The following is an 18,558-nucleotide window of genomic DNA, read 5'->3' on the forward strand; positions in this document are numbered from 1 at the left end:
AACAAAAAACAAAAACAAACAAAAAAAAAACAAAGTAAAAAAAAAGTTGTCATCCTGAAAGTAACCACTACAGTTTAGTTTCACAAGAAGTTAACTCTTCAACATTAACTCCTATAGTATTCAAAAAAAATGTTAAAAAACAAAACAAAATCTTGCCCCAGTTTCTACCACTATAAAATGAAGAGGTTCATCCATCAACTCTTTGAGTACCAAGCCCTGTACACATTACTAAACCTCATAATCAACAAAGCAGCAATGGACCTGTCCAGGGACTTTACAGGTTGATTTTTCTAAACAAAATTACAAAGGTAAGTGCTATTATAAGGATCAAGATGATGATGTTGGCACCCAAGGGATAGGAGTGCTAACTCTCACTAGAGGAAGAAATCTTTTATGAGTTAATTGTTCTGAGTCAATAAAACTTCTTTAGCAGTTATTAAAATTTCACTATTTCCATTACTTCCAAGTTTAAAACAAGAATCTAATGCTGATATGCCTCCAGCATTTGAAACATAATGGGAAGACTTTCCATGTATATATTTTTTGCCTGAATTTTACCTGCTATACACATTTATGTTTCTATTGTTCTACAAATGCATTTCTCTAAACTTCAAAACTGTTCTAATTAACATCTTCCTCCCATTTACCTACAAACAGGCTTATGAACGCTGCCAGAAGATTCCACAACCATACCAAGTTGGTATTATTATAAATATTTCCTTGACAATTTTAGCTATCTCCTAAACTCCAGCCAAATGTTCAGCCCCAAATCCAAGGGTCCTAGATTCCTCCCTCTATTATCCCCTAAATCCAAAGTATCAATATATCCTATCGATTCTACTTGCCAAATATCTCATTTATTCCACTTTCTACATCCCTACTGTCGGGTCCTTACCCACTCTTTCCTAGATTACTGCTTCCATGATATTTACAAAATGCAAATCAGATCACATCACTCCTCTCTACAAAATTCTTCAATGGCTCCCCATGATCCAATCCTACAGAATAAAAGCTTAACTGCCTTTGAACAACATAAAAGGGATTTTATGGTTTTGTCCTTCACTGCCTTATCCACAGCCATTTTGTCATCTGTGTTTCTGAAATGCTGGGCTAACAGTTGTCATGAACACATGCCACAATCCCTCCAATCCCTCTTACTACCATACCTTTACCTAAGCTGATCCCCCTGCCTAGAATATCCACTTCCTGCTTCTCCTCCTGACAAATGCTTCCATGTCTTTTGAACCTCAGTTTAAGCAGAGTATTGTATAATGCCCAAAAGAAGGTATTGAGCCCATTTTTTGTATTATTGTGGTAAGAACACAACATGAGGTCTACCTTCTTAATACATTAAGTGCAAAAGACAGTACTGTTAACTATAGGCACAATGTTGTACAGCAGATCTCTAGAACTTACGCATCCCACATGACTGATACTTTATACCTGCTGAGTGTTTATAAACAAATGCTAAATAATAAAGTGAATAATCAGAACATTTATAGAGTGCTAAATTTATGCCAATACTGTTCTAAGCACTTCAAATATGTTAACTCATTTAATTGCCTCAAACTCCTAGAGGTAGGCAACTATTGTCCCATTTTTAAAGATGACTAAAATGAGAACAAAGAGGTCTCATGCCCAAAGTCACAAACTCTAGCAGGCTTTAGATCTCAGATTAAAGGAGAAGCATCCTGACTCCAAAGTTCATGATTTCAGTCATGTTAGTGTTAAAAACATATCCTGCAAAAAATACTTTCATTTTATAGAGCAACTGTCACTTCAGTAGTGATTATGAAGTCTGGTTATTATACTTTTTACAAAAAACAAGCAAGGACAGAGAAAGCCTTCAAGCTCTAATAGTTTCATAAAGCACTACTTGCTCCTCAGCAATATCTCACCACATTAAAAATATTGAGTTCCAAACCTGTATTAAAAAAAAAAAAGTCAAATAATTTAGAGCATAAACTCATGAACCACATTCCCTCTTTCAAAGATAAATCATTCATATATTAATTTATTCATTAAAATACTTAATATATTCTATATGCTAGATATTATCTTAGGAACACTAGCCTCAATTTTTACAAGAACCTGAGAATGACAACTTTAATATGTTTTCTACAAAAATATCACTTCCAAAAGTACTGTCAAGTTCCCAAAAAGAAAAAAAATGCCTATACTTTAAGAAAAGTGCTTTTTTTGGTAATCGATGTATACAATTGCCTATTTAGGTAATTTTTATATTACACATACTGAACATAACATTGCATATGTAAGTAGAGCATTTAGGATCCCGATGCCACCTTGTGGTTAAAATACAGTATTTCCTTATCCATTTTAATGTACCACAGGTTTTTTTTTTTCTTTTATTTTTTTAAGGTATGAAATAGGTAGATTATTGCTTTCCTGATTGTCTACCATAAACTTCTAATTATATACGTCCACCTGTCTCAGACAAATTTTTAGCTGCTATATGCTCGCATTCTCTTAATAAGAAAGTTCAATTATGTTCCTCTTCTCTGCAGCATTGATTTCACTCACTATACTTGAGAGGCACATTTTAACAAGTTAATTCTGTTTCATTATGCATCCTGTTTGCATTTTTGTAGTTTTTTATAGTTTATGAGATGCACTTCAATAAATTCTCACAACAATTTTGCAGGAATAGAAAGAGGGCTATTTTTAGCTTCTTCGTCATGAGGATAGTGAAGCTTATTTGCTGAAGTCATATATAACTAATATACAGTGGCTTTTCCCCAGGTGTCCTGGACATTATTCTGTGTTCTTTGCTCTGCTTACATCCTTTGCTCATTTCAAAGTTAATGAGATTGTGGGGTCAGGAAGAAATGAGCAGTTCCCCAATACATGCCTGAAATAAAGTTTTGTCTGATGTTACCACTGGTATCTAATACGCAAAGTATGAAATATTTACCAGCACTGTATTTACTGATGATATGGAAGGAGATTTTTATGATGGTTAACATCAACTAATAATTCCTTTATACAACAGAAAGAAGATTGAAAAACACAAAATCCTTTACCTTGCATATACAAGTTCATGAATGGTGACCCAGAGTATGTGAGAGGGCTTGGTCTCTGTTTCATTCTATCTTTGTTCCTTTATGCTTAAAGCTCAGTATAATTGTGGGGAGAACTACTGTAACCCCAGATCACACTGGGAACTTTGCTTTGGAAAACTGAATCTTAGTAGAATTTCATAGGCAATACAGAGACCAAATGGAGAGTCTCTTAATGAGCACCTAGAAGCTTCAAAAAACAGCAGCAGCAATAACATAACTCATCCTTCAAATACACAAATGTCAAGAAAATTTTCTGGCACAATGTTGGTATGGCAAAGATTGTTTTAAGGATTAGTCCCAATATTGTTGTAACTCTAATCTTTGGAGTGTGAGAGGGATTAGACAGCATTCCATTCCAGTTCCATGCCTACAAACAAAACTGAAGCTCACACGTCTAGGTGTCTGCAGATCCACAGCTACGGATGCTATGGATAACTAAAGGTGCTTTGGCCTTCTATCAGGCAACAACCTAGATGCAAGACAAAATACAACAGGTCTGTAAAACTGAAGTTAAGTCTGTTTTTCTTAAATATATACTAGCTACCATATAAAAAATTTTGGGACTGATTATCTTAAAATAAACTTCCAAGAAATGCAATTACAGTAATCCTAACAAATTACCTGAAGATGTGCTTTTAATTGAAAGAATTCTGGGTTTAGGTTTCATTTTTATTTTGTCTTTTTCAAATTCCTTGTCCTTATTTTGAGATTCAGAGAAGGATTTTACAACGATGTCTTCACGCCCGTCGGGTGCCATTTCCTCAGCATTTTTGATGGCACACACTGGCTCATCTTTGGTTATGTTACCATTTGATTTCTTGGTTTTCAAAAAAGATAGTTTTGAAGGATTCTTTTCTTCATCATCTGATATATGAAAGTCATTCATTTTTTTATTAACTGAATTTTCATCTGCTGAAGTGTCAGAAAAATCACCTAAGGAAACTGAAAAATTGAAAAGAAAAAAAGTTTTCCACAGTATTTTTAAAAATTGTCAAAGTAACGTTAACTTAATCAAAAAGTTTACCTTAAAAGCTACAAACAAAATTCTAACAATGAATACGCACAAATGTATTTTATGAATAGACTTGCAGCTCTAAAAACACAGCTAACTCAGGCATGTTTCATTAACATTTATGAAATAAAAATTCCAATTACATTAATTTATTCAAAATGTATTTATTGTGTGCTTTAGGGTACCAAACAACCAAATACTGTTTGCTCTGGAAAAAGCCATCCAAAGGTCCCTAACAATCAGCCATGTAGCATTTAAATTAGGTTATGGACTGTAAAACTTTTATTTGAAAATTACTTCCTCATATAAAATTAAGAATGGATGAATTTAATTAGTAATTACTAATTATCTTTTTTTCCATAAAAATTTTGGAACTACAATTCCATCCACACCAGAATACTAGATTTACTAAGAATCATAAGGAATGCTAAGTTAACTATATAGCAGTGATTTAACTGTGGTTATTATTGGTTTTACAGAAATCATTAACAACTATTCACCAAATTTTAAAGAATAAAACACCAGGCTGGGCGCGGTGGCTCATGCCTGTAATCTCAGCACTTTGGGAGGCCTAGGCAGGCAGATCACAAGGTCAGGAGTTCGAGACCAGCCTGGCCAATGTGGCGAAACCCCGTCTCTACTAAAAATACAAAAATGAGCTAGGCGTGGTGGCGGGCGCCTGGAGTCCCAGCTACTCAGGAGGCTGAGGAGGAGAAGTGCTTGAACCTGGGAGGTGGAGGTTGCAGTGAGCCGAGATCGTGCCACTGCACTTCGGCTTGGGTGACTGAGCGAGACTCCATCTCAAAAAAAAAAAAAAAAAAAGAATAAAACACCAAGTTTAGAATTCCATATGCTTAATGCTTACACCTGAAACTAAAATATTAATATTTTTACATAGCTAAGAGAAACAAAATTATAATCGTACTGATATATGAAACATGAAGAGTCTGTGGTTTTTAAATTTACCCCTTATCACAGCCCAAAAAAAAAATCTGATTTATAGTAAGCATTATAAAAGTACTTCTAATGTGCACCAAAGTTTAGTTCTGTGGGACCTAGTTACTAACTAGCTATAGCATCTCCTAGGGTTGATCTTAAAGATAAACCTGTTTTCTCCAATGTGGTTTACCACTGGCAGCCATCCTTTTACTGCAAATCTGCCATCAACTAATTTATATTTTCATATACACATTCAGAAAACAAAACAAAACAAAGCAACAACAACAACAAAAAAAAACAAGAAAACTCATACGACTTCTTGAAAATTAAGAGTGGCTTTCTACTAATTAAAACGTTGAAAGTCTAAAACTAGTGACTGCATAGGTATTATTTTAACATACGTGATTGAGGGGATGGGTAGTTGGGGGGCTGGCTAAATACAAAACTAAGGAAGCAAAAAGAAGAATACTGGTTCACGTTTCCATACTGTCACGTACCAATCTCATCACTGTCGAAGTCATCTGAGTATTCAGAACTCCTTTGTCTGGCTGAGCGAGCTGTAATTGCTCTTATTAGCTCATCCTGAAATGAGATACTGAAATCAATTTCCATCTAAACATGGAAGTATCATATTTACAAGTAATTCTTTAAACAAACAATGCTTGATTAACAACTGCTTTCAGACTTAGGTTTCATTCATCTAACAAATATTTCCTGCAAGCTCACTTTATGCCATGTACCCACTTTATGCCTCATACTCAATGCAGAGCATCACAGACAAGAGCCCTTCCTCATGCAGCTTGCAGTTAAACTAGAGGAGACACATATTATCAAATAAATTAATTGTGGGTTATAATTAGAGCTGGAGGTTAACAAACAAGAAGGGGCTCAATTTAGATTATAATTTATTAAAAACTGGTATTTTGAAAGAAATTGGTATTTTTAAGAGCTCTTGTCTCGGCATATTTCAGAAATGGATGCAATCAATATTGCAAACTTAGAGGCTGAGTTCAAAATTGTAGTGACTCAACAGAAAAAAACTTAAACATTATGTTACAACAGAAAAAAAAGTTTTTAAATAAAAATGGCAATTTAAGGCTGCAATTCCACTTTTAACTTAGTAGGAAACTAGTATTGAGGCTACTTCGGCAGTCTTAAAACCATATAGGGGAGTTTGTAATACTGAATGCAGTCCAAACATGATCATGTGCAAAACCTCAAAAGAAATATCAGATTTACCCCTGCTTTATATAGGACTGTTCCTAGACTCACCAATTTCAACCCATCTAATACAGTGCTTACACTGTGAAATGATTCCAAATAAAAATACTTTACCTGGAAAGTAGTTCTTTTGGTAACTTTTGGACTCTTTGTATATGCCAAAGTGGTGCTAAAAACTTCATCAGACATAGTGTATTTTTTTCTCGTTACCTTTTTAAAATAGCTAATTATTAGAATAATTCAACTTCTGATGGTGGCTGAAATATACAAAAAACAAATCAGACTTTGCATGCTTGAGAATTTATTTTACTACATTTGATTGTATTCTCCCCGCAAAGGTCAAAGAAAAGCATCTCATATGAACATTTGGCTACATCTTCACTTAAAAATGTAAAAGGAGTTCTTGTAAAGAAATAGCAAATTATCACAAGCTTATTTTAAAAAAAATTCAAATGGAAGATATCCTAAAATAAAAATTCAAATGGAAGATATCCTAAAATAGTTTTGCAACTACTTAAAAACTCTGCAAATAAATGAGTACAAGTTAATAAGACAAAATGATGCCAATTAAAATAGAACACCTTATTTTTCACCTCTCTTCTAAAGTATAACATTGCCTTCAAAATTACTCATGTCTTATTTAAAAGGCCATCAAAAGGATCGTCGGCGTAAAAATTATAAGCACCACATCAAAAAAACGTATCTATATATTTGCATATAGCGCTATTCAAAGAAAAAGATCTTAATGCTAACCCGCAAACAGCCAGCGATATGGATTGCAAGCCACTTTCCTCTCACAAAAGTGTTAAAGAGAGCCAAGTAAACAAAACGACGAAGCTTTCGCAATGAGCCGCATTAAAATCGCGGTTTCCGTGCTCGGAGCAGAGGCCTGGCAGGGCCGCCCATAGCGGTGCGTGCCCCGGGTGCCGTTCCCTACCAGGCCAGGTGACGTCCGGGTGCTCGCCGCTCCTCACCACGCCATACGCTGAGCACCAGCGAACACCAGGCCCGTGCACGCCCAAGCGCGGTCTCTGTCGGGATCCCCCATGGTCCCCAGGTCCCGCTTTCTGTCCCCAGGTCCCGCTTTCTGTCCGCAGCCCCGGACGCCCGTGGCCAGTTCCCCGCGACCCTGAGAACCAAGAGCCAAGCCTCGGGTAGGACCTGCTCACCTTGGCCTGGGCCTGGCTGCGCCCGCAGAGCCGGTCCTGGACCGAGCGAGGAGGAGGGGCTAATAACAGAGGCGGAGGGCGGTTGCTAGGAAACAGCGTCTCCGGGAGGAAGTGACTTCCCTACTGCCGGGTCTCTGGGGTACCCAACACCGCTCTTCGGCCTAACGTGTCGCTGCGGCAACCACCTAGACGAAGGAAGTGACATCACTTTCCTGGGTCTTGGGAGAGGGGTTCTTTATTGGCCGCTTGTGTGCATGTGTTGTTGCCTAGGAGACAGGACCCACCCAACTCCCACCCAGATAGCCTTACTCTTGCCAATAGAGTAAGGGCCCTTATCTGCACGTGTTGCAGATAAAGCACATTCGTCGTTTTGCCACAGTTAGGACGTGAAGTTCTCTGAATCCAAGTACAGTGTCAGTGGATGGGACAGAATAGTACGGTAGTGACGTTTGCAGAACACTGCTTCTGACTGCATGTTTGAGTCCTGGTGACCCTTTCCTACACACGTGATTGTCCCAAGTTAAGGTCTTTATGACCCAGTTTCTTCTTCTGGGGGAAAACAAAAGTGTACTAATAATAGACAACTGAAAGGCTGCTGTAAAATTGAATGAAATAATGCAAGCGGAACACTTGGAAGAGTGCCTGAAATTGTATTCGGTACTAGATATGCTGCTCTTCATGCAACTAAGCTGCAAAGGGCCTGGAGAGAAGTCAACTCTTGTTATTTTAACTTCTGTTGTATAAAACCCAAAGATTAAAAGCTACAACATTGGATATAAAAACTGAGTCTTTCAATAAAAAGAGGAATGGGACAAATTAACTCAACATACTTTTTTAAAAATCATTTTTCCTAAAAGTACAATAGTTCCTCCTTATCCAAGAGGGATCCATTTGGAGATCCCCCAGTGCCTGTGCTGAAACCATGAATAATACTAAACCCCATATATCCTATGTTTTATCCTATGCTTACATACCCATGGTAAAGTTGAATTTGTAAACTAGGCTCAGTCAAAGATAAATAACAGAATAATTATAGCATACTGTAATAAACGTTAAATGAATGTAGTCTCTTTTTCTCTCAAAATATCTTATTTTACTGTACCATAGGTAGCTCACACTGTGGATAAAGGGGAACTATTGTACAACAATCTCACCATTTGCCTATATTCCCGAACCATTTTTAGCTTTTCTCCTCCTTCCTTGTTTGTTTCCTTTTGTTCAATGCTGCTGAGTATTCTCTAAGAGGCTCTTCTAGCTCCAATCACATTCTTATATCAACAGATAGGAGGTTCTTCAACTGTCAGCTACACATCTATCCCTGCTAATTTCTTCATTGCCTCCACAATTTCTATAAGGGAAAAGCAAAATCTGCACACCTGCAGAATTAGCACCACGTAGATGCTGCTAAAGGATTTTCTGCCTGTGCCCTCTGGAGGGGTGACATCATGTCCCCCACTGCACCAGGGCCCCCTGAGCAACACTTGGAGCAACCAAGGGGTGCCACACCAGAATGTGGGGACCAGTGACTTCAGGGATTGCTGGGAAGCAAACCCCAAGATCCCCAGGGCACCCTAGGGCCTTCCTTGGAAACTGTACTGCCTTCAATGCTCTCGCAACATGGGCCTGTGATGACAGTGCATCCCAAGCAATCCACAAAACGCCTTCCGGGTTGCTCTTTCATTGTCCTGGTGAAGAGCACAGCCCTGATCCATGTATTCTGATCCACAACCTTTGTGTTCTCTTCCACACTTTATTTGTTAAAATATGGACAGGCTGAGAAGGCTAAAAATTTCCCAAATCTCTAAATTCTCTTCCCTTTTGATGATAACTTCTGTCTCTAAATCCTTCCTCTTTTCTTTCATTTTCCTATACATATTCAAGAGAATCAAGCTGCTCCTTTAATACTTTGCTTAGGTATTTCTTCTAGCAAATTTCAGTCTCATTATTCATAAGTTTTGCCTTCCAAAACACTTGCACATGAACACAATGCAGCCAAGTTCTTTGTCACTTTGTGACAAATGTCACCTTTCCTCAAGTTTCCAATAGCATGTTCTTCATTTCCATCTAAGACTTATCAGAATGACCTTTCCCTTCCATATTCTTTTATTTTATTTTATTCTAGAGACTGGGTCTCCCTATGTTGGGCAGGTTGGTCTTGAACTCTTGGCCTCAAGCAATCCTCCTGCCTCAGCCTCGCAACATGTTAAAATTCCAGGCATGAGCCACCATGCCCGGCCCCCTCCATATTCTACAAACATTCTGTCCAGCTTTCCTCCTCTGAGCCCTCACCAGAATCACCCTTAATGAAGAATAACAGGGAGAAGACAGCCACCCACACCTCAGGAGACAGGCCTGGAACACAGCCTTCCTGCTCCACCCTCAGAAGAGACCCGCCTGCTGACAACTTGATTTTGGACTCTTGGCCTCCAGTACTGTGAGACAGTAAGATTCTGTTGTTGAAGGTGCCCAGTCTGTGGCCAGTCTGTAAGACGGCCCTAGCAAACTAACACAGCCTGGTAGCCCATGGATGGTGAAAAGATGGAGTGCACAATGGAGCTCCAGGCTTACTGTCTACAGCTCCCAAAGTGTGCTACAGGACCCTTTGGTGGATGTAGGTGTGCAAGGTAATTTTGGGTGGTGCAGGGTGAATAATTTCAATTTCCATAATAACGTATCTATCTTACTGGGTAAATCGGGGTCCCCACCTGTTAGGAACCAGGCTGCACAGCAGGAGGTGAGCAGCAGCCAGAGAGCAAAACTTCAGCTGTAGGAACAGCTCCTTCTTATCCCTTGCATTACTGCCTGAGCCCTGCCTCCTGTTAGATCAGTGGTAGCATTAGATTCTCATAGGAGCACAAACCCTACTGTGAACTGTCCATGCGAAGGATTTACATGCTACTTAAGATGTACATACAACTTAAGATTTACATGCTACTAAAAATATGGGTTTCAACACTAATAAAAATGGATGCAAATGAAAAGACTCTCTTGCTGTGGTCCCAGAAATCTCAATCATTCTATCAGAGAGATGTGTAGCTTTGATCTGTCACTGTCTTCCATCACCCCTAGGTGGGACCATAGGTGCAGGACAACAAGCTCAGGGCTCCCACTTATTCTCCATCATGATGAGTTGTATAATTACTTCATTATATATCACAACGTAATGATAATAGAAATAAAGTACACAATAAGTGTAATGGGCTTGGATCATTCTCAAATCATCCCTTCCCCTTCTCCTGGGTCTGTGGAGAAGTTGTCTTCCACAAAACTGGTCTCTGATGCCAAAAAGTTTGGAGTAAATGCTGGTGTAAATGCTTCTAAGAATAGTTAAGCAACTTAAGATTTACATGCTACTAAAAATATAGGTTTCAACGCCAATAAAAATGGATACAAATGAAAACACTCTTTCGCTGTGGTCCCGGAAACGTTCATCACTCTGTCAGAGAGATGTGTAGCTTTGATCTGGAGCTGCCCTCCCATATTCCGTCCGCTGTAAACCCCTGCAACACACACCCGCACACTCACAGACACATGCACACACATACACATACCAGAGTGCACACACACACACGCACTCACAGACACACGCACATACATACATACACACACCAGTGTGCACACACACACGTGCACACTCACAGACACACGCACGTACATACACACACCAGCGTGCACACACACACACATGCTGTGCCTCATGCCCTCACAAAGGTGGCACGGGAGGGAATGAGTATTTTTAAGAGAAATGACAACTCAGACCCTTGTTCTTCTCTGCAGACCATGCTTCCATCTCTTTCTTGGCTCTCCCTCTTAGTGAAAGACAGAAGCAGAGCCCCAGCCCAGTGTAACCAGCTGCTTAGTGCCCAAGCCAAGTTCACAAGCTTCCCGGGGAATCTGGTGACATGAAGGCAGTGCAGAGCCTCCCCCAAAGACGTGTCAGCTTTTGGTGGATCCTTGAGCCCAGGAAGGCAATAGGGGAGACATCACCGTTCACCAGAAAACACAACCAAAATCCATTGAGGAAGGGCAGCAGTCAAAGGTTTTACTCTCCAGAAGGAGTTCTCTGGAACTGCAAGCAGCAGGCAGAAGACTTCCTTGCATGTGTGGTTACTATGGTGACCTACAGTTTTCACTGGGAACTGGGATCAAGAGTGACCCTGTCTCCTATTCATGAGCCTCTCTCCCTGTCTCTCTCTGCCTTTTATGTCTCTCTTCCTATTGCTCTCCCTCCTCTTCCTCTCAGCCTCCTCTGTCTCTCTCCCCGTCTCTCTTCCTCTCTCTCTATCTCACTCCCTTTTCCCCATCTCTCTTTCTCTCTCCTTCTTCTCCACTTCTCTCTCCCTCCTCCTCTCCCTCCCTGCCACTGTTCAGACAGGACTCCTAGGCCACCTTTCAGTGTACACGCAGGGCAGCAAGACCTTGGTCCCCCATCTCCCAGGGCCCTCAAGGTCAGGGGTGTGGACCTTTCCATGCTCTCCTGGTGGTCACCAGCACTCCAAGGAGCAGAAACTGCAGGTCACCACTGACTCAAGTGACGCACCCGCGGGTGCTTCCACTTGTGATTGTGACTTCCATCTTGTGATCTGCTGAGGTCAAAGCAAAGGACAAAAGCTCAGGCCCGACCCTGCACCAGGGTGGGGCTAGGGGTCGCTTTGGGGGTAGAGGCGGGGATGGGAGCAACCACTGCAAACTGGTCCCTGGCCGGCTTCCTGTCCGTCACCCTGCCATGCAAAGCCTCCTCTCCTGCCCCTCCCCCTGCCTCCCACCACCTCCACCCCTAGGCAGCCCCAGACTCAGGCTCCAGAACTCCTCCTGGATCCAGGGACTAAGAGCAACCCCTGGACTCTGCAGCCTCTAGGTCAGGTGTCAGCCGCCCCTGCTGCGTGCTGACAAACCTTAGCTCTCACTTATGCCCTGACTCAAGCCAGCCACACACACCCAGCATAACCACCTTCTCCTAACTTTAGGCCTGACATCCCTGCTTTCTGGTAATCCCCAGCTCCAGGCAAGTCCAAAGGCCAGCACCCTACACCCACCCTTCCTGGGTGCTACTCTTGTCTGCTTGTCAAGACGTCTTAACCCGGCTTTATCAACATAGAACAAATAAAGGGCCTCTCCCAGGAAGGTTTGGCAAAACACTCTCCATTTAGAAGCAGAGGCAGTGACGAGACCTACGGATGACCCGAGGTTTGCCACTCAAGCAGCAAGAAGGGCAAGGAGCCCGGTTTCATGTCCTCATCCGGGAAGGATGGCCAGGGCTCCACAAGATCCTGTGGGAGGCTGGCAGGAGCTGATCTGCCCTCCTCTTGAGGAAGCAGGCAACCGCAACCAGGAAGCAACAGATGGTGGCATACAGGTAGATCCCCCACGTGCCGTAGAGCAGGGCCAGCAGATCTGCACTCAGCCCAGCCCCAGGGGAGCTGCAAGACAGACTGAGACCCTGATAGGTTTGGCTCTGTGTCCCTACCCAAATCCCATCTTGAATTGTCATCCTCATGTGTCAAGGGAGGAACCTGGTGGGAGGTGATTGGATTTGGAGGCAGTTTCCCTCATGCTGTCCCTGATAGTGAGTGAGTTCTCAGGAGAGCTGATGGTTTTAAAGTGTGGCACTTCCTCATTTTCCACTCACTCCCTCCTGCCGCCTTGTGAAGAAGGTGCCTGCTTCCTCTTCACCTTCTGCCGTGATTGTAAGTTTCCTGACCTGTGAGTCAATGAAACCTCTTTCCTTTATAAATTACCCAGTCTCAGGCATTCCTTTGTGGCAGTGTGAAAACAAACTAATACAGACCCCTTCTCTCAAGTGCCTTATCCTTAGGCCATCAGCTGCCCCCATGCTCCTCCTCTGCCCCATGGTCTTCCTTTTCCCCTCATTTGGCCCAAGTGATCCACATGGCCAGCTCCAGCCCCATCCTACTGCAGGCCTATCTGGCTGGTGGAGAGGCTGGGCTCCTTTCCTGACCCCAAGGATGGCTGACATGCTCTCTGGATCTTGGAGGAAACTGACCTCCTGCCCTCGTACTGGTAGCAACTTCTTCCAAGACCCCAAAGCTGGACCATATGAGCTGATTTTTTTTTTTTTGTCGTCTCTGCTTGCTAGGGCTGTCACTGGGACAGGTCTAGCCCAGGAAGCCCATGGAGACCCCGACACCAGGCCCTGCCCAGACCAATCAGGACCAAGAGAGAGGTTGGGAGATACCCCAGCTGCAACATGGACACCTGCATCTGGCCCTGTTGGTGGCCAGTGACTGGCATGCCTGGAAAGAGCCAGGGTGGCACCCCACCAGCTACCCCGCAGCCCTAGACACCTTGGAAATTCCTGTTCAATGTGGAAGCTGATCTCATCAAGGCCATGAGAGAGAAAGGTGAGCATGGCATCCCAGCAGCCCCAGTCTATCAGCAACATGTCCTGGGGCCTCTGTCCCAAACTGTGGGACAGAGGCCCCCTCCCAGGGCACAATTCCCAGACCGAGAGGGGCCTGGCCTCGACCCCAGCCCTGGGAAGACAGGGGCACCAGGGGTGTGGTGGGCTCTCAGCTGCAGTCAGCATGACCATGCAGGGGACCCTGGCACTGTGGAGCTCTGCCACTGTCACAATTCACCTTGCAGAAGCTGGGTGAGATCCCGAAGCCTTGCAGCTGCTGCTACAGCCACAGCAGGGGATGAGATTGGCTTTCACTGCACTGAGCCACAATGTGGACATGGACCAGCTCGCCCTGCAGTGCACACAGCACTGCTTCTGACCAGGACACCTCATTCACAGCTAGGGACGTACAGCAGTGTGCTCCGCCTTGGCTCTGCCACCTCTACTTGGAATGTTCTCAGTTCCTTCCAGGCTTCTAGGACCATCTGGGCCAGGGCTCATGGCTGGATAAGAACCTGAGGCCCCACAACCCAAACAAGCTTCCCATTCTCGTTTTATTTTTTGTTAAACTTATGAAAATATATTAAGATATGACTTACATCACTGCAGGTAAGTGTGCAGCTCAAAAGTCATTCACAAATACAACACACCAGCCCCCAGATCACAAAGCCAACCATGCCCAGCCCCTCCCAGTGCCCCTAGGCCTGAAACCAGTGTTCTGAATTCTGACAGCATTGTGAGCCTGCCTTTTGTACTTTACACTCACGGAAGTATAACCACTTTCCTGTTTTAAAACAAATGTTTACTTTTGAAATGATTTTAGATATACACCTTCCATCCAGCTGCCCCTAATAATGACATTTTGCATTACCATGGCACATTTGTCAAAACTAAGAAATTTAGGCCGGGTGTGGTGGCTTACACTTGTAATCCCAGCAATTTGAGAGGTAGAGGTGGGAAGCTCAGGTTTGCTTAAACCCAGGAGTTTGAGACTAGCCTTGGTAATATGGGTAGACCCTGTCTCTAGAGAAACATAAAAGAATTAGCTAGGCATGGTGGTGTGTGCCTATAGCCCCACCTAGTCAGGAGGTTGAGTGGGAAGATTGCTTGATCCCAAAAGTTCCAGGAAGCAGTGAGCTATGATCACACCACTGCACTCCAGCCTGGGTGACAGAGTGAGACCTTTTCTCTTTTAAAAAATTAAGAAACTTAACATGGGTGCAATCCTATTAACTACATGATAGTGTGAACAATTCTCTAAGGTTATTAATGCAGTAATTATATTAATATGGTAAAATTTATTCAGATTTCACCTGCTTTTGCCCAACTTCTCATACCTGTCCCAGGATCCCACCTCAGACTCACCCTCTGCTGTTAGGTCATTTCTCCTTAGCTTCCTCCAGAGAGTACAGCCAGACACACACCTGGGCTGAATGGTAGAGCTGATGGCTCCTGGGATCCAAACCTCTGCAGCATGTTACCATACTGAGAACTGTAGAAAATTGTAACACAATAGTGGCTATTTGTGTATCGAAAAACAAAAGGATCATAAAAATACAATATAAACAATAAAAACTGGTATGCCTGGCCAGTTGTGGTGGTTCATGCCTATAATCCCGAGAACTATGGGAGGCCAATTTAGGAGGATAACTTGAGCCCAGGAGTTCTAGACTAGTCTGGACAACATAAAAAGACCCCACCTCTTTTTAAATATCAATTTTTAGCAATGGTACACCTGTATAGTGCAGCTCCACTATAATCTTGTGGGACCACCATCCTATATACATTCTGGCATGGACTGAAATGTATTATCTGACACATGATTGCATAAGTAGTCTAGAGATGATTTAAAATATACTAGAAGATATACTTAGGTTATATGCAAATACTGCACCATTTTATATCAGGACTTGAGCATCTGTGGATTTTGGTATCCGTGGAAGGTAGTGAAACTGATTCCCCACAAATGTCGAGGGACTACTGTAAACATTTCAGGCCACACAGAAGGCTCAATTCCCTGCACCCCTACCTCCAGGTAAACTCTATCACTGGAGATTAGTTTGCCTGAACATAACTTTATATAAATGGAATCACACATTGTCTATTCTTATAGGTCTAACTCAACATGAGGTTTGTGAGATTCATTCACGTTGAAGCCATAATTTATTCGTTTTCTTTGATGTATAGTATTCTAATTTTGAAGGTACCATGGTTTTTTTCAATCTATACTTCTATGATGGATATTTGGGAAGTTTCTGGTTTGAGGTTATTACAAATAGTGCTGCTATGAACGTTGTTTTACTCGTTGTATTAGTCTGCTTCATGCTGCTGATAAAGACATACCCAAGACTGGGCAATTTACAAGAGAGACGTTTATTGGACTTAACAGTTCCACATGGCTGGGGAGGCCTCACAATCATGGCAGGAAGCAAGGAGGAGCAAGTCACATCTTACATGGATGGCAGCAGGCAAAGAGAGAGCATGTACGAAGAAACGCCTATTTTTAAAACCATCAGATCTCATGAGACCCATTCACTATCGCGAGAACAGCACGGGAAAGACTCGCTCACATGATTCAATCATCTCCCTACAAGATGAGATTGAGATTTGGGTGGGGACACAGAGCCAAACCATATCACTTGTATTTTAGTGAAGATATAGACACATCTGTGTAAGGTACATGTGCAAGGATGAAATTGCTAGTTCATGGGAGGCAAATGTTTAGCTTTGGTGAATATTGCCAAATCATTCTAAAGTGTTTGTTCCACTTTACCTGCTCATCTGTGAGCCAGAGTGTTCCATCAACAGTTTGCGCTGTCTAAGAAGGACCTGGGTTCAATCTCATTCAATCACGAAGTAGCTGTGTCACTTTGGGCAAGCCACGTAACTTCTCTGAGCCTCAGTGCTCAGTGTCCTCATCTGTAAATTGGGCTGATGGTGGTCCTCACCTCGCAGGGCCACTTTAAGGACTAAGTGAGATGAAAGCTGACACCCCAAGTGACACCACTTCTCCCTCCTTCAGATTTAATAGGAAGACGTCTTCACTGCCCAATGTGAAGGCCATGGGGAGGACTCGAAGTCCCAGAGTTCCCCTGTCCCAGGAGCATAAGCCTTGGATTTTTGCTTTCAGAAACAACCACCTCTAGGATCAAGATGGCTCTCAACTTCCCCAAATCTGTGCTCTCACCCCACGAAGGTGACGTGTTCAGCAGTGGGGAAGGGACTGCACTGTGCCAGCCTCACCCTGCCCACTGTCCATCCTCATGACTCAGAGCCCAGCTAGTTCCCCAAGCAGAGCAGAGCAGGGTCCTGCCCCGGCTGTGGGTTCCAGACATTCAGGCCACCACTACCTGTTCCTACCCTGCTGCCTCCATCCCTCAGCCCTTGCTTGCCTCCTTCACAGCTCAGGATGTCTTAGCTTTTTACCTGTCACCATTGTCTGTCTCTTCAAGGGGAGAGCAGCACAAGGGCAGGGACTCTGTCAGTCTGTGGATGTGTCTCCAGTATCTGGGAGAGATTAGAAGCTCAATACACACTTGCCCAGTGTCTGCATGCATTTCACTAAGCGGAAGACAGCTTTGGAGATGAGAAGAGACCCTCCTGAGGTGACAGTCCTTAGTGGCATTTCCCAAGTATTCTCAGCATGCCAGGTGCTGAGCTGGACCATGGACATAGGAGCTCTGGAAACTGTGGGGTGCCGAATTACAGGTGTGAGCCACTGCACCTGGTCAGAAGTATTCTTTATTTCTTTTTAAAAATTTGTACTTTCTGAGTTTATGTAATTGGCGTGTACTGCTTTTGTGATTAGAAACAGTAATGGTATAGAAAAAATGTGTAGAAAAAAGCAGAAAACCAAATCACATATACAATAAAATCCTAGCTTTTAAGTAAAATGTGCAGAGAAGAAAGATGGAAAAGGAATACAGTAGGCCAGGCATGGGGGCTCATGCCTGTAATCCCAGCACTTTGAAAGGCCAAGGTGGGAGGATTACTTGAGCCCAGGAGTTCCAGAGTATCATAGTGAGACTCCGTCTCTGTTTTTTTTTTTAATAAAAATAAAAAATATTAAAATAGAAATGCACAAAAACATTAATAGTTGGCTGGGTGTGGTGGCTCACACCTGTAATCCCAGCACTTTGGGAGGCTGAGGCAGGTGGGTCACTTGAGCTCAGGAGTTTGAAACCAGCCTGGCCAACATGGTAAAACCCCATCCCTACTACTGAAAAAAAAAAATTATCCGAGCATGGTGGTGTGCGCCTATAATCTCAGCTATTCGGGAGGCGGGTCCAGAATTGCTTGAACCTGGGAGGTAGAGGTTGTGGTGAGCCGAGATCTCACCACTGCACTCCAACCTGGGTGACAGAGTGAGACTCCATCCCCCCAAAAACAGAAACAAACAAACAAAAAATAAAAACACAAAAACCCTTAATAGTTGTTGTCTCTGAGGACTGGGGTTATCAGGAGACTTACGTTTTCTGTCTTTCTAGTTTTTCATATGTTCATATTTAGATTTTAATGTATTATATAAACCTATTCCTTTAGTAACCTCCTAATTAGTCTCCTTACTTCCCTTCCTGCCTGTGATGTAGAAAGCCTTCCCATGGCGTTGTGCTGGAGAAATTATGTTGCTCTTAGTAAAAGTCTTCGTTCTCTGTGCCTAGTTAATCTCCACTTACCCATCAGTACTCTACTCAAGGTCTCCCCAACTTCTTTATGGAAGACTTCTGCAGTGGATGCTGTGACCTGCCACCCACATGTCACTTCAGGACCGGGCCC

General features: G+C 42.7%; 1 protein-coding gene across 3 annotated transcripts in view; it reads right to left on the reverse strand.

Moving 5' to 3' along the window:
* MAP9 (microtubule associated protein 9) overlaps nt 1-7,488 on the reverse strand; it is a 31,079-nt gene extending 23,591 nt beyond the window's left edge. For all 3 annotated transcript variants that reach the window (XM_045392981.3, XM_005556141.5, XM_045392982.3), the window contains exons 1-4: nt 7,422-7,488; nt 6,367-6,509; nt 5,529-5,613; nt 3,702-4,022 (exon numbers count right to left, since the gene is read on the reverse strand). In XM_045392981.3, the coding sequence (XP_045248916.2) occupies nt 3,702-4,022; nt 5,529-5,613; nt 6,367-6,441 (481 nt within the window). In that variant the 5' untranslated portion in view covers nt 6,442-6,509; nt 7,422-7,488. The remainder of the gene's footprint in view (nt 1-3,701; nt 4,023-5,528; nt 5,614-6,366; nt 6,510-7,421) is intronic.
* Nucleotides 7,489-18,558: the final 11,070 nt, after the last annotated feature.

This window comes from Macaca fascicularis, chromosome 5 (assembly GCF_037993035.2).
Source record: "Macaca fascicularis isolate 582-1 chromosome 5, T2T-MFA8v1.1".
NCBI lineage: Eukaryota > Metazoa > Chordata > Mammalia > Primates > Cercopithecidae > Macaca > Macaca fascicularis.